This window comes from Cherax quadricarinatus, chromosome 85 (genome assembly GCF_038502225.1).
Source record: "Cherax quadricarinatus isolate ZL_2023a chromosome 85, ASM3850222v1, whole genome shotgun sequence".
NCBI classification, from domain to species: domain Eukaryota; kingdom Metazoa; phylum Arthropoda; class Malacostraca; order Decapoda; family Parastacidae; genus Cherax; species Cherax quadricarinatus.
In genome coordinates this window covers 16,413,692-16,431,242 of record NC_091376.1, presented here as the reverse complement: position 1 = coordinate 16,431,242, position 17,551 = coordinate 16,413,692, and the positions used below count along the sequence as shown (strand labels likewise).

Genomic DNA, 17,551 nt, shown 5'->3' with positions numbered 1-17,551 from the left:
AAAAGTAGGCCTTAGACAAGGATGTGTGATGCCACCGTGGTTGTTTAATATATTTATAGATGGGGTTGTAAGAGAAGTAAATGCGAGGGTCTTGGCAAGAGGCGTGGAGTTAAAAGATAAAGAATCACACATAAAGTGGGAGTTGTCACAGTTGCTCTTTGCTGATGACACTGTCCTCTTGGGAGATTCTGAAGAGAGGTTGCAGAGATTGGTGGATGAATTTGGTAGGGTGTGCAAAAGAAGAAAATTAAAAGTGAATACAGGAAAGAGTAAGGTTATGAGGATAACAAAAAGATTAGGTGAAGAAAGATTGGACATCAGATTGGAGGGAGAGAGTATGGAGGAGGTGAACGTATTCAGATATTTGGGAGTGGACGTGTCAGCGGATGGGTCTATGAAAGATGAGGTGAATCATAGAATTGATGAGGGAAAAAGAGTGAGTGGTGCACTTAGGAGTCTGTGGAGACAAAGAACTTTGTCCTTGGAGGCAAAGAGGGGAATGTATGAGAGTATAGTTTTACCAATGCTCTTATATGGGTGTGAAGCGTGGGTGATGAATGTTGCAGCGAGGAGAAGGCTGGAGGCAGTGAAGATGTCATGTCTGAGGGCAATGTGTGGTGTGAATATAATGCAGAGAATTCGTAGTTTGGAAGTTAGGAGGAGGTGCGGGATTACCAAAACTGTTGTCCAGAGGGCTGAGGAAGGGTTGTTGAGGTGGTTCGGACATGTAGAGAGAATGGAGCGAAACAGAATGACTTCAAGAGTGTATCAGTCTGTAGTGGAAGGAAGGCGGGGTAGGGGTCGGCCTAGGAAAGGTTGGAGGGAGGGGGTGAAGGAGGTTTTGTGTGCTAGGGGCTTGGACTTCCAGCAGGCATGCGTGAGCGTGTTTGATAGGAGTGAATGGAGACAAATGGTTTTTAATACTTGACGTGCTGTTGGAGTGTGAGCAAAGTAACATTTATGAAGGGATTCAGGGAAACCGGCAGGCCGGACTTGAGTCCTGGAGATGGGAAGTACAGTGCCTGCACTCTGAAGGAGGGGTGTTAATGTTGCAGTTTAAAAAGTGTAGAGTAAAGCACCCTTCTGGCAAGACAGTGATGGAGTGAATGATGGTGAAAGTTTTTCTTTTTCGGGCCACCCTGCCTTGGTGGGAATCGGCCAGTGTGATAATAAAATATATATATATATATATATATATATATATATATATATATATATATATATATATATATATATATATATATATATATATATATATATATATATATATATATATTATATATATATATATATATATATATATATATATATATATATATATATATATATATATATATATATATATATATATATATATATAATACGATCACAGTAAACAGGTGATAATTCAATATGCAAAACACCCACTGTGAAAATAAAGTGAACTTTCAAACGCTTTCGTGATTACGCACATAATCAAGGAATTGTAAAAACTTACAGAACAGCAGAAGGCTTATAAGGGTGAGATTACATCTCACTGTCAACATACAACACCTCACTCGTCCCTTTATGATAATGCCGGTGAGAGAGTCAAAGAACTCTCAAACATAGCTTATAATCTTCCAAATTTGTAGCGATTCTAACTTTTCAAACATACCTTAATTCTTCCCAAATTTTATTGATTATAAAGGAATCTAATTTGTATAATCCTAAATGAATATTCATTATAAATTCAAAACTATTTTATTATGAACCTTGATTCAATTATATTTCAACCATGGTCTTGCTTGATGCAACTTTCTCGGACTTTCGAAATTCAATTGAATAGTTAAAATTTCTCACGTGAATAAACAGAGCATTAGACTCTTGTTCACTTCTAATGCTATATTTCCGTCATTATAAATGAAGACGACTCACGAAATCGTAATGACACGATTGCAAACAAACCATACCCCAGCCGGGATTGAACCAGCGGTCAGAGAGTCTCAAAACTCCAGCCCGTCGCGTCATGTTGACGGCAGTGAAGGGACTTGAGCTAGAGTTCGTCACGGCCACGCTAGCTGGAGATTCGTCTGTAAAAGCTTGCATTTGTGGTCACAGTGGTGCCTGTGCTAACCTTCCTATGGTGTAGAAATATACCTAGTTGGACGAATCTTATTGTGGCTAGCTGGTCTAGTGGCTAACGCGACGGGCTGGAGTTTTGAGACTCTCTGACCGCGGGTTCAATCCCGGCCGGGGTATGGTTTGATTATAAATCAACATTATCAAATGGTTTTAACTATGACCATAGTTTTTTTAAATTGTGGACCGGGAAGCCATTGGAAGGCCTCTGTCAGATGACCAAGGTTGTCGAGAGAAATCAGAACATTCATTATTTTAGTGACGCAACTTGAGTGTTAAACGTTCAAATTTTATTGTTTCATGTTTTGTCGTCCACCTCGTTGCCAGACGTAAAGCAGCAGGATCTTGGTTACCTGCAGTAACCTAACCAAAACTAATCTAAATTACCTAAACGTAATTAAAAATAAAAGTTTTCAAGGAAATACTGGATATGATAATAATCTGACTTATAGAGCAAAATATGAATGCATATATTGAGGTGGCTGTGGCAGCTGTTGCAGTACGATAAGTGTTTGTAGGTAAACCCCGGCGATGGGTAGTACAACAGTGTGGCAGCTCACTCGCTCTCATGTTACTGTTCTTATTGTCTCTTCGTGTTCACTTCATTATTAATTATACTTTAAAATTTTCTTTTCGTGTTAGATAAGTCAAAGGGTTCATCATACAAGTCATGTGCGGTTACATGTGTTAACGTGGAAGGAGTGTAAGCAGTGAGAGGTGTTGGTACACCTCCACGTGAGTTGTATCGTACACAAGATCACCTAAGGTAGGTACAAATCCTTCATTCTTACTGATGTGTCTTAAGAGTAACCGGTTGGTAAACTATCTGAATGAAAAGGAGATCATGGATATTAAAACCTGCATACAGCTTCAGGTTTTCGAACCGTGAAGCGGAGATTATTGATATTAAAATCTGCATACAGGTTCTGCTTTTGGACCTGGGTATAACATACTAAATAACATACAAATACCGACAAATTGGTTTAGAAAGACACGTGTACAAACACTAGGATGTTTCTTAATAAATGTATCCTGGTATTTGCTCACTTGTCTTTTTAAACCAACAACATGAAACACATGAATTAAAGTGACGTTCAGTATCTGATCTGAGGTTCACCCGAACAGTTATTCCAAAATTATATCAAATATAAAAAAGGATTTCAATACGTAATACATAAATGCAATATGATAAATTGAAAAACCCAAGGTAACCACAACATTTAAGGCTAAACACAGAATTTCAGGATTGGAAAAAGTCGTAGACGATCGTAAGAGTCTTAAGAGAGTGATGGAACACAGCATCTCAGGTCGCTTCAGGTTGGACAAACATACGAGTGAGAAATGTTGCGCTGCAAATGAAGCTGCTTAGCATGGGCCAATAGGCCTATTGCAGTCCTACTATAGGTTTTCTTATGAGAAGGTAAGGCCCCGTTGATAACATGAGGTGAAGCTGTCCTCACAACATGAGATGGTGGTGCTCTCTTAACATGAGATGGTGGTGGTGTCATAAAAATATGTGGTGGTGGTGCTTTTATAACATGTGGTGGTGGTGGTGGTCTCATAACAACATGTGGTGGCGGTGTTCTCATAACACGAGGTGGTGGTGGTGGTGGTGATGTCATGGCAACATGAGGTGTTGGTGATGTTCTCATAACATGTTGTGGTAGTGTCATAATATATGGTGATGGTCTCATAACAACAATGGTGGTGGTGTCATAACAACATGAGGTGGTGGTGTCATAACATGAGGTGGTGGTGTCATAACATGAGGTGGTGGTGTCATAACAACATGAGGTGGTGGTGTCATAACAACATGAGGTGGTGGTGTCATAACAACATGAGGTGGTGGTGTCATAACACGAGGTGGTGGTGTCATAACAACATGAGGTGGTGGTGTCATAACAACATGAGGTGGTGGTGTCATAACAACATGAGGTGGTGTCATAACATGAGGTGGTGGTGTCATAACAACATGAGGTGGTGGTGTCATAACAACATGAGGTGGTGGTGTCATAACAACATGAGGTGGTGGTGTCATAACAACATGAGGTGGTGTCATAACATGAGGTGGTGGTGTCATAACAACATGAGGTGGTGGTGTCATAACAACATGAGGTGGTGGTGTCATAACAACATGAGGTGGTGGTGTCATAACAACATGAGGTGGTGGTGGTGTCATAACAACATGAGGTGGTGGTGTCATAACAACATGAGGTGGTGGTGTCATAACATGAGGTGGTGGTGTCATAACAACATGAGGTGGTGGTGTCATAACAACATGAGGTGGTGGTGTCATAACAACATGAGGTGGTGGTGTCATAACATGAGGTGGTGGTGTCATAACAACATGAGGTGGTGGTGTCATAACAACATGAGGTGGTGGTGTCATAACAACATGAGGTGGTGGTGTCATAACAACATGAGGTGGTGGTGTCATAACATGAGGTGGTGGTGTCATAACAACATGAGGTGGTGGTGTCATAACAACATGAGGTGGTGGTGTCATAACAACATGAGGTGGTGGTGTCATAACAACATGAGGTGGTGGTGTCATAACAACATGAGGTGGTGGTGTCATAACATGAGGTGGTGGTGTCATAACAACATGAGGTGGTGGTGTCATAACAACATGAGGTGGTGGTGTCATAACAACATGAGGTGGTGGTGTCATAACAACATGAGGTGGTGTCATAACAACATGAGGTGGTGGTGTCATAACAACATGAGGTGGTGGTGTCATAACAACATGAGGTGGTGGTGTCATAACAACATGAGGTGGTGGTGTCATAACAACATGAGGTGGTGTCATAACAACATGAGGTGGTGGTGTCATAACAACATGAGGTGGTGGTGTCATAACAACATGAGGTGGTGGTGTCATAACATGAGGTGGTGGTGTCATAACATGAGGTGGTGGTGTCATAACATGAGGTGGTGGTGGTCTACTAGCAAGCCCCATCGTCCATTTTTCTGTTCATCCATTTACAATCATCCATGGCGACTTAAATCGAGTTCACAGAAACGTAAGCCTAGAATTTGTTCCTCTTTCCTGTCTATATATGACGCTGCCACCAGGAACGATTTCTTTGACTAGATTAGAGTGTAACAATTGTATTATTTATCGATAATTGTTTTATTTAAAACACACTATGCGGTATTAATTATTTTATTGAGAAGACGTTTCATCCTCCAGTGTTTTTATTAATTCAGTTCTTGGAGACAATAAAAGTAGTTTTGACGTGGACCAACGAAACATTGTCAATAAAATAACATACACTACATACTATATTTTATTAATATAGACTCGAGAAAACCTGTCCAGGTGAAATCGTTGTCAGAATAAAGATGTCAATCATTACGTCAGTGTTTCTCGTCTACAGCTCGCCGACATTGCTGTACTATCTACTCTTAGAAAGGAAATGTTAGGAAACATTGTTTATCGTGCAAAGATTACCGTCCATCCTGTGTTTACTTGACCCTCATCGTAGACCACCAAATGCTCGTATCTTATGACTGTCTGGTTTATTATGTGTGAAGTTTACCGTAGTGTCATTAAACCAGTGTATCGCCTGTACTCGATTGTTTTAGGATACATATACGTCGTTCCGAATAGGTAAAACTTGCGATTTTGGCTTAAATAGCGACCCTCTTCTTGCCGAATAAGGCAAGCTAAAATTTGTGTATGCAATAATTTCGTAAAAAAATAATTCTGAACCTAACGAAAAAAAAAATATATTTCATTGTGCTTGTTTATTATTAAATTATTGTAAACTTATCTAAAATATATTTAGTTTAATTAGGCTAAATTAAATTGCGCTTGTTATAATAAGGTTAGGTAAGTTTTCTAAGGTTCTTTTGGTACAAAATTATTAATTTTTACATTAACATAAATGAAGAAAAAATATAACTTGAAACATAAAAGAATTTTTTTTAGAAATTACTGAATTTTAAATGAGTTCTTGCTAATTGACCAATTTTACCTATCCCCCCCCACACACACACAAACACATACACACACACACACATATATATATATATATATATATATATATATATATATATATATATATATATATATATATATATATATATATATATATATATATATATATATATATATATATATATATATATATATATATATATATATATATATATATATATATATATATATATATATATATATATTATATATATGTATATATTATATATATATTATATATATAATATATACATATATATATATATATATATATATATATATATATATATATATATATATATATATATGTGTGTGTGTGTGTGTGTGTGTGTGTGTGTGTGTGTGTGTGTGTGTGTGTGTGTGTGTGTGTGTGTGTGTGTGTGTGTGTGTGTGTGTTGAGGTGGTTCGGACATGTAGAGAGAATGGAGCGAAACAGAATGACTTCAAGAGTGTATCAGTCTGTAGTGGAAGGAAGGCGGGGTAGGGGTCGGCCTAGGAAGGGTTGGAGGGAGGGGGTAAAGGAGGTTTTGTGTGCGAGGGGCTTGGACTTCCAGCAGGCATGCGTGAGCGTGTTTGATAGGAGTGAATGGAGACAAATGGTTTTTAATACTTGACGTGCTGTTGGAGTGTGAGCAAAGTAACATTTATGAAGGGATTCAGTGAAACCGGCAGGCCGGACTTGAGTCCTGGAGATGGGAAGTACAGTGCCTGCACTCTGAAGGAGGGGTGTTAATGTTGCAGTTTTAAAAACTGTAGTGTAAAGCACCCTTCTGGCAAGACAGTGATGGAGTGAATGATGGTGAAAGTTTTTCTTTTTCGGGCCACCCTGCCTTGGTGGGAATCGGCCAGTGTGATAAAACAAAAAAAAAAAAAATAAATATATATATGTGTGTGTGTGTGTGTGTGTGTGTGTGTGTGTGTGTGTGTGTGTGTTGAGGTGGTTCGGACATGTAGAGAGGTTGGAACATAATAGAATGACTTCGAGAGTGTATAAATCTGTAGTGGAGGAAAGGCTGGGTTGGGGCCATCGTAGGAATGGTTGGAAGGAGGGGGTAAGGGAGGTTTTGTGTGAGAAGGGCTTGGACTTCCAGCAAGCATGTGTGAGCGTGTTACATAAGAGCGAATTGAGGCAAATGGCTTTTAGGACTTGACGTGGTGTTGGAGTGTGAACAGGGTAACATTTATGAAGGGATTCAGGGAAACTGGCAGGCCGGACTTGAGTCCTGAGGATTGGAAGTACAGTGTCTGCACTTTGAAGGAGGGGTGTTAATGTTACAGTTTTATATCTCTAGTGTAAGTGAACCTCCATCAAGACAGTGATGGAGTGAATGATAGTGAAAGTTTTTCTTTTTCGGGCCACCTTACCTTGGTGGGAGACGGCAGATGTGTTATTGGGGAAAGATTGCAAGACATCAGGAGGTTAATAACATTATCAAAAAGTGCCTTACAACAGCTGGATGCCCAGCAATAAGGGAGCCACCCCAACTATGCAGATCTGATGGCAGCCAGAAGCGCCCAGATGGTATCATACTTCAAGCCTGGACAGACGGTAAGCATGTGGTGTGGGACTACACATGTGCATCTACCTTGGCTGATACCTATCTCCAATACACCAGGGAGGAAGGACGGGCAGCTGCCAGCTCCAGGGAGTCTCAAAAGTCTAAAAAATATGGAGAACTTGCGTATCATTATATGTTTGTTCCCATAGGCTCAGAGACCCTTGGCTCAAGGGGAAAGAGTGTGTCTAAGTCCCTTAAGGAGCTAGGCAAAAGACTCATCAGGGTAACTAGGGATCCCAGGGCAGCTAGTTTTCTGTTTCAGCGACTCATTGTGGCTGTATGTTGGGCACACCCCCCAGCTCTGAGGTGCTGGATGAGATTTTCGCATTATAATCAGTGACAAACACGTAACAATATGTACTAGACATGTATATCTCACACCTCATGTACTGTATGTGCCATCTTTGTATCAGCAATGTATCTTCTGTACCATATTATGTAATAAAATATACCTATTGGTAAAAAAGAATGAAAAGATGGGTGCTAGGGGAAGTGGAATATTCAAATGGCTTCAGGAAGAAGCCTTTTTATCCTCTTCTCCGAGGCTATGGGTCCCACAATTTACACCATAGGTGGACCCCATCTATATTACATACACACACACACATGTATATATATATATATATATATATATATATATATATATATATATATATATATATATATATATATATATATATATATATATATATATATATATATACAAAACGTTGGAGGAGGGCAACGAAAAATGGCGGAACGTATACATTAACGGGGAAGTGTTACTGAATTTGATCGTGGGTAATTGAAGCTGATGAACAGTGTATAGGCAATAATTGGGTCCATGGAATGAGTGAATGTAAAAGGTACCTCGAAGGATTCAGATACATAGTAATCGGGCCATAATAAGGCTGATAATGAAGATAATACTGGACGTACATTATTGGACATGTTGATCATAGCATGTACCGACAATAATTTCATCCTCTTATTGTATAAACCCACCAAATAGTTAAAGTATCTAGTATTGGCTAATAAGCATACCTGTCTGCTAGGGAGGCGTCTGAATATCTCACCATGAAAATAAATTGATAATATTTATGGTCTGCATTTACGTACACTTAATTTCATGTAATATGAAAATGGTGTGTATTATCAATTTAAACAGTGGACCAACAAATCACTTAGAGTTGTCCAGCAAAATAAATTTTCAGTAATATTTGCAATCCACAACGAAATTTAATACAGCCAGTAATACTGGCTGTAAATATTTTATTCATAACTTTAAGAACTATGTGCTCAAATAACTTAAGGTCTGGATGTGTGAGTTTTGGGGAGCAGAGAAGGTGGGCGTCGGAGGAGTGACAGTGATGTGACCCATTGTTGCTAAAGTCCCACCTGTCTCAGAGGCACAACTATATCAGTAAGTGTAATCTGTTTTAGATGTACCAGAGTTCTTCCCAGTTATATGTGAAATGGTAATTCAAGATTGTACCTGTAAAATTCACCAATATAAATTCTCACAAAAAATATATGTTTGAGCATATACAGAAAAGTTTGTAAGTTGAACACGATGGCTATATTGCATCTCGTGTCTACAGCATCTACATGATAGAAAATCAGTATTTTCATGATGGGAAAAAGTGTGTTGGGACGTTACAGCACACGTGTCCTATAGAACACCTGTGTTCTGCTGTATAATTTCTTGTTACGATCGTGATCCTATATGAAACTTCTGCACTTGTGTAGCTCCTGTTCTGCATCTGAATGACTGGTTTTCTTCAGCAGCTGTTTAGCTGTTGTTCCCCTGAACCTACATAGTTACTGTGCAGCTGTTGGTTCCCTGAACCTACATAGTTACTGTGCAGCTGTTGTTCCCCTGAACCTACATAGTTACTGTGCAACTGTTGTTCCTTTGAACCTATATAGCTGTTGTTTAGCTGTTTCTTCCTTGCAGAGGTTTATTCATTCTTTAGATACTTAGCTTTGGTGTTCTGTTTAGTTACTGTTTCTCTCTTCAATTTGTGCTCGTCAGTTTGTTACTGCAGTGATCTATTTCCTCCTCTTAACTATCCTTGCCGGGATCACTCTTTATTGCCTCGTAGGGATTGTCATACCTCTTGCTAAAGCTGTGTATGGAATCTCCTTCCTCAAGTTCTTCATTCAGTTCATTTCACTTTCTGAATACTCTGAGGCTGAAGATATAACACATTACATCCTTACCCTTAAAATGTGACTTATTGAACCTGTTTCTCGCTTTTCGGAATTTTTTCCTGTGAACCCTATCAAGTCCACTGCGAATTTGGATCTTTTTTTTACCAAACCGGCCATATCCCACCAAAGGAGGGTGACCCAAAAAGAAAAACAAAAGTCTTCCTTTTTTCATTTAGTAATTTATACAGGAGAAGGGGTTAGTAGCCCTTTGCTCCCAGCATTATATTAGCCTCTTACGATACACATGACTTACGGAGGAAGAATTCTTTTCAACTTCCCCATGGAGATAAGAGGAAATAAAGAAGAACAAGAACTATTAAGAAAATAAAGGAAAACCTAGATTGGAGTGTAAATATATATGTGTGTATATTCATGTGTAGTGTGACCTAAGCATAAGTAGAAATAGTAAGATATACCTGTTATCCCGCGTGTTTATGAGACAGAAAAGAAACACCAGAAATCCTACTACCATGTAAAACAATTATAGGTTTCCGTTTCACACTCACTTGGCAGGATGGTAGTACTTCCCTGGATGGTTGCTGTCTACCAACCTACTACCACAGGATGGTAGTACCTCCCTGGGTGGTTGCTGTCTACCAACCTACTACCACAGGACGGTAGTATCTCCCTGGGTGGTTGCTGTATACCAACCTACTACCACAGGACGGTAGTACCTCCCTGGGTGGTTGCTGTCTACCAACCTACTACCACAAGACGGTAGTACCTCCCTGGGTGGTTGCTGTCTACCAACCTACTACCACAGGATGGTAGTACCTCCCTGGGTGGTTGCTGTCTTCCAACCTACTATCACAGGATGGTAGTACCTCCCTGGGTGGTTGCTGTCTACCAACCTACTACCACAGGATGGTAGTACCTCCCTGGGTGGTTGCTGTCTACCAACCTACTACCACAGGATGGTAGTACCTCCCTGGGTGGTTGCTGTCTACCAACCTACTACCACAGGATGGTAGTACCTCCCTGGGCGGTTGCTATCAACCAACCTACTATCACAGGATGGTAGTACCTCCCTGGGTGGTTGCTATCTACCAAGCTACTACCACTGGACGATAGTACCAACCTGGGTGGTTGCTGTCTACCAACCTACTACCACAGGATGGTAGTACCTCCCTGGGTATTTGCTGACTACCAACCTACTACCACAGGATGGTAGTACCTCCCTGGGTGGTTGCTGTCTACCAACCTACTACAACAGGATGGCAGTGCCTCCCTGGGTGGTTGCTGTCTACCACCCTACTACCACAGGATGGCAGTACCTCCGTGGGTGGTTGCTGTCTACCAACCTACTACCACAGGATGGTAGTGCCTCCCTGGGTGGTTGCTGTCTACCAACCTACTACCACAGGATGGTAGTACCTCCCTGAGTGGTTGCTGTCTACCAACCTACTACCACAGGATGGTAGTACCTCCCTGGGTGGTTGCTGTCTACCAACCTACTACCACAGGATGGTAGTACCTCCCTGAGTGGTTGTTGTTTACCAACCTACTACGACAGGATGGTAGTACCTCCCTGAGTGGTTGCTGTCTACCAACCTACTACCACAGGATGGTAGTACCTCCCTGGGTGGTTGCTGTCTACCAACCTACTACCACAGGATGGTAGTACCTCCCTGGGTGGTTGCTGTCTACCAACCTACTACCACAGGATGGTAGTACCTCCCTGGGTGGTTGCTGTCTACCAACCTACTACCACAGGACGGTAGCACCTCCCTGTGTGGTTGCTGTCTACTAACCCACTACCACAGGATGGTAGTACCTCCCTGGGTAGTTGCTGTCTACCAACCTACTACCACAGGATGGTAGTACCTCCCTGGGTAGTTGCTCTCTACCAACCTACTACCACAGGACGTTAGTACCTCCCTGGGTGGTTGCTGTCTACCAACCTACTACCACAGGATGGTAGTACCTCCCTGGGTGGTTGTTGTCTACCAACCTACTACCACAGGACAGTAGTACCTCCCTGGGTGGTTGCTGTCTACCAACCTACTACCACAGGATGGTAGTACCTCCCTGGGTAGTTGCTGTCTGTCAACCGACTACCACAGGACGGTAGTACCTCCCTGGGTGGTTGCTGTCTACCAACCTACTACCACAGGACGGTAGTACCTCCCTGGGTGGTTGCTGTCTACCAACCTACTACCACAGGATGGTAGTACCTCCCTGGGTAGTTGCTGTCTACTAACCTACTACCACAGGATGGTAGTACCTCCCTCGGTAGTTGCTGTCTACCAACCTACTACCACAGGACGGTAGTACCTCCCTGGGTGGTTGCTGTCTACCAACCTACTACCACAAGATGGTAGTACCTCCCTGGGTGATTGCTGTCTACCAACCTACTACCACAGGATGGTAGTACCTCCCTGGGTAGTTGCTGTCTACCAACCTACTACCACAGGATGGTAGTACCTCCCTGGGTAGTTGCTGTCTACCAACCTACTACCAGAGGATGGTAGTACCTCCCTGGGTAGTTGCTTTCTACCAACCGACTACCACAGGACGGTAGTACCTCCCTGGGTGGTTGCTGTCTACCAACCTACTACCACAGGATGGTAGTACCTCCCTGGGTGGTTGCTGTCAACCAACGTACTACCACAGGACGGTAGTACATCCCTGAGTGGTTGCTGTCTACCAACCTACTACCACAGGATGGTAGTACCTCACTGGGTGGTTGCTGTCTGCCAACTTACTACTACAGGACGGTAGTACATCCCTGAGTGGTTGTTGTCTACCAACCTACTACCACAGGATGGTAGTACGTCCCTGAGTGGTTGTCTACCAACCTACTACCACAGGATGGTAGTACCTCCCTGAGTGGTTGCTGTCTACCAACCTACTACCACAGGATGGTAGTACCTCCCTGGGTGGTTGCTGTCTACCAACCTACTACCACAGGATGGTAGTACCTCCCTGAGTGGTTGTTGTCTACCAACCTACTACGACAGGATGGTAGTACCTCCCTGGGTGGTTGCTGTCTACCAACCTACTACCACATGATGGTAGTACCTCCCTGAGTGGTTGTTGTTTTCCAACCTACTACCACAGGATGGTAGTACCTCCCTGAGTGGTTGTTGTTTACCAACCTACTACCACAGGATGGTAGTACCTCCCTGAGTGGTTGTTGTTTACCAACCTACTACCACAGGATGGTAGTACCTCCCTGAGCGGTTGTTGTTTACCAACCTACTACCACAGGATGGTAGTACCTCCCTGAGTGGTTGTTGTATACCAACCTACTACCACAGGATGGTAGTACCTCCCTGAGTGGTTGTTGTTTACCAACCTACTACCACAGGATGGTAGTACCTCCCTGAGTGGTTGTTATCTACCAACCTACTACCACAGGATGGTAGTACCTCCCTGAGTGGTTGTTGTTTACCAACCTACTACCACAGGATGGTAGTACCTCCCTGAGTGGTTGTTATCTACCAACCTACTACCACAGGATGGTAGTACCTCCCTGAGTGGTTGCTGTCTACCAACCTACTACCACAGGATGGTAGTACCTCCCTGAGTGGTTGCTGTCTACCAACCTACTACCACAGGATGGTAGTACCTCCCTGAGTGGTTGTTATCTAATAACCTACTACCACAGGATGGTAGTACCTCCCTGAGTGGTTATCTACCAACCTACTACCACAGGATGGTAGTACCTCCCTGAGTGGTTGCTGTCTACCAACCTACTACCACAGGATGGTAGTACCTCCCTGAGTGGTTGCTGTCTACCAACCTACTACCACAGGATGGTAGTACCTCCCTGAGTGGTTGTTATCTACCAACCTACTACCACAGGATGGTAGTACCTCCCTGAGTGGTTGTTATCTACCAACCTACTACCACAGGATGGTAGTACCTCCCTGAGTGGTTGTTATCTACCAACCTACTACCACAGGATGGTAGTACCTCCCTGAGTGGTTGTTTTCTACCAACCTACTACCACAGGATGGTAGTACCTCCCTGAGTGGTTGCTGTCTACCAACCTACTACCACAAGATGGTAGTACCTCCCTGGGTGATTGCTGTCTACCAACCTACTACCACAGGATGGTAGTACCTCACTGAGTGGTTGTTGTATACCAACCTACTACCACAGGATGGTAGTACCTCCCTGAGTGGTTGTTGTTTACCAACCTACTACCACAGGATGGTAGTACCTCCCTGAGTGGTAATCTACCAACCTACTACCACAGGATGGTAGTACGTCCCTGAGTGGTTATCTACCAACCTACTACCACAGGATGGTAGTACCTCCCTGAGTGGTTGCTGTCTACCAACCTACTACCACAGGATGGTAGTACCTCCCTGAGTGGTTGCTGTCTACCAACCTACTACCACAGGATGGTAGTACCTCCCTGAGTGGTTGCTGTCTACCAACCTACCACAGGATGGTAGTACCTCCCTGAGTGGTTATCTACCAACCTACTACCACAGGATGGTAGTACCTCCCTGAGTGGTTGTTGTTTACCAACCTACTACCACAGGATGGTAGTACCTCCCTGAGTGGTTGTTGTTTACCAACCTACTACCACAGGATGGTAGTACCTCCCTGAGTGGTTGTTATCTACCACAGGATGGTAGTACCTCCCTGAGTTACTACCACAGGATCCTCCCTGTGGTTGTTATCTACCAACCTACTACCACAGGATGGTAGTACCTCCCTGAGTGGTTGTTGTTTACCAACCTACTACCACAGGATGGTAGTACCTCCCTGGGTGGTTGTTATCTACCAACCTACTACCACAGGATGGTAGTACCTCCCTGAGTGGTTGTTGTTTACCAACCTACTACCACAGGATGGTAGTACCTCCCTGGGTGGTTGTTATCTACCAACCTACTACCACAGGATGGTAGTACCTCCCTGAGTGGTTGTTGTTTACCAACCTAATACCACAGGATGGTAGTACCTCCCTGAGTGGTTGTTGTTTACCAACCTACTACCACAGAATGGTAGTACCTCCCTGAGTGGTTGTTGTTTACCAACCTACTACCACAGGATGGTAGTACCTCCCTGAGTGGTTGTTATCTACCAACCTACTACCACAGGATGGTAGTACCTCCCTGGGTGGTTGCTGTCTACCAACCTACTACCACAGGATGGTAGTACCTCCCTGGGTGGTTGCTGTCTACCAACGTACTACCACAGGACGGTAGTACATCCCTGAGTGGTTGCTGTCTACCAACCTACTACCACAGGATGGTAGTACCTCACTGGGTGGTTGCTGTCTGCCAACTTACTACTACAGGACGGTAGTACATCCCTGAGTGGTTGTTGTCTACCAACCTACTACCACAGGATGGTAGTACGTCCCTGAGTGGTTGTCTACCAACCTACTACCACAGGATGGTAGTACCTCCCTGAGTGGTTGCTGTCTACCAACCTACTACCACAGGATGGTAGTACCTCCCTGGGTGGTTGCTGTCTACCAACCTACTACCACAGGATGGTAGTACCTCCCTGAGTGGTTGTTGTCTACCAACCTACTACCACAGGATGGTAGTACCTCCCTGGGTGGTTGCTGTCTACCAACCTACTACCACATGATGGTAGTACCTCCCTGAGTGGTTGTTGTTTTCCAACCTACTACCACAGGATGGTAGTACCTCCCTGAGTGGTTGTTGTTTACCAACCTACTACCACAGGATGGTAGTGCCTCCCTGAGTGGTTGTTGTTTACCAACCTACTACCACAGGATGGTAGTACCTCCCTGAGCGGTTGTTGTTTACCAACCTACTACCACAGGATGGTAGTACCTCCCTGAGTGGTTGTTGTATACCAACCTACTACCACAGGATGGTAGTACCTCCCTGAGTGGTTGTTGTTTACCAACCTACTACCACAGGATGGTAGTACCTCCCTGAGTGGTTGTTATCTACCAACCTACTACCACAGGATGGTAGTACCTCCCTGAGTGGTTGTTGTTTACCAACCTACTACCACAGGATGGTAGTACCTCCCTGAGTGGTTGTTATCTACCAACCTACTACCACAGGATGGTAGTACCTCCCTGAGTGGTTGCTGTCTACCAACCTACTACCACAGGATGGTAGTACCTCCCTGAGTGGTTGCTGTCTACCAACCTACTACCACAGGATGGTAGTACCTCCCTGAGTGGTTATCTACCAACCTACTACCACAGGATGGTAGTACCTCCCTGAGTGGTTGTTATCTAATAACCTACTACCACAGGATGGTAGTACCTCCCTGAGTGGTTATCTACCAACCTACTACCACAGGATGGTAGTACCTCCCTGAGTGGTTGCTGTCTACCAACCTACTACCACAGGATGGTAGTACCTCCCTGAGTGGTTGCTGTCTACCAACCTACTACCACAGGATGGTAGTACCTCCCTGAGTGGTTGTTATCTACCAACCTACTACCACAGGATGGTAGTACCTCCCTGAGTGGTTGTTATCTACCAACCTACTACCACAGGATGATAGTACCTCCCTGAGTGGTTGTTTTCTACCAACCTACTACCACAGGATGGTAGTACCTCCCTGAGTGGTTGTTATCTACCAACCTACTCCCACAGGATGGTAGTACCTCCCTGGGTGGTTGCTGTCTACCAACCTACTACCACAAGATGGTAGTACCTCCCTGGGTGATTGCTGTCTACCAACCTACTACCACAGGATGGTAGTACCTCACTGAGTGGTTGTTGTATACCAACCTACTACCACAGGATGGTAGTACCTCCCTGAGTGGTTGTTGTTTACCAACCTACTACCACAGGATGGTAGTACCTCCCTGAGTGGTAATCTACCAACCTACTACCACAGGATGGTAGTACGTCCCTGAGTGGTTATCTACCAACCTACTACCACAGGATGGTAGTACCTCCCTGAGTGGTTGCTGTCTACCAACCTACTACCACAGGATGGTAGTACCTCCCTGAGTGGTTGCTGTCTACCAACCTACTACCACAGGATGGTAGTACCTCCCTGAGTGGTTGCTGTCTACCAACCTACCACAGGATGGTAGTACCTCCCTGAGTGGTTATCTACCAACCTACTACCACAGGATGGTAGTACCTCCCTGAGTGGTTGTTGTTTACCAACCTACTACCACAGGATGGTAGTACCTCCCTGAGTGGTTGTTGTTTACCAACCTACTACCACAGGATGGTAGTACCTCCCTGGGTGGTTGTTATCTACCAACCTACTACCACAGGATGGTAGTACCTCCCTGAGTGGTTGTTGTTTACCAACCTACTACCACAGGATGGTAGTACCTCCCTGGGTGGTTGTTATCTACCAACCTATTACCACAGGATGGTAGTACCTCCCTGAGTGGTTGTTGTTTACCAACCTACTACCACAGGATGGTAGTACCTCCCTGGGTGGTTGTTATCTACCAACCTACTACCACAGGATGGTAGTACCTCCCTAAGTGGTGGTTGTCTACCAGCGTACTACCACAGGATGGTAGTACCTCCCTGAGTGGTGGTTGTCTACCAGCGTACTACCACAGGATGGTAGTACCTCCCTGAGTGGTGGTTGTCTACCAGCGTACTACCACAGGATGGTAGTACCTCCCTGAGTGGTGGTTGTCTACCAACCTACTACCACAGGATGGTAGTACCTCCCTGAGTGGTGGTTGTCTACCAACCTACTACCACAGGATGGTAGTACCTCCCTGAGTGGTTGTTAGGATGGTAGTACCTCCCTGAGTGGTTGTTATCTACCAACCTACTACCACAGG

General features: G+C 43.8%; 1 protein-coding gene across 3 annotated transcripts in view; it reads left to right on the top strand.

Annotated features, from left to right (window-relative positions):
* The first annotated feature begins 2,636 nt into the window (after positions 1-2,636).
* LOC128703260 (uncharacterized) overlaps positions 2,637-17,551 on the top strand; it is a 180,671-nt gene continuing 165,756 nt past the window's right edge. The window contains exons 1-2 of one of the 3 annotated variants that reach the window (XM_070103458.1): positions 2,637-2,866; positions 3,337-3,520. Coding sequence is in view for 1 of the 3 variants with exons in the window: in XM_070103457.1 (XP_069959558.1) it covers positions 7,581-7,631 (51 nt within the window). In the remaining 2 variants the exon portion in view is untranslated. Of the gene's footprint in view, positions 2,867-3,336; positions 3,521-7,525; positions 7,632-17,551 lie in introns of those variants that run through there. The other 2 variants (XM_070103459.1, XM_070103457.1) reach the window with 2 other exon arrangements.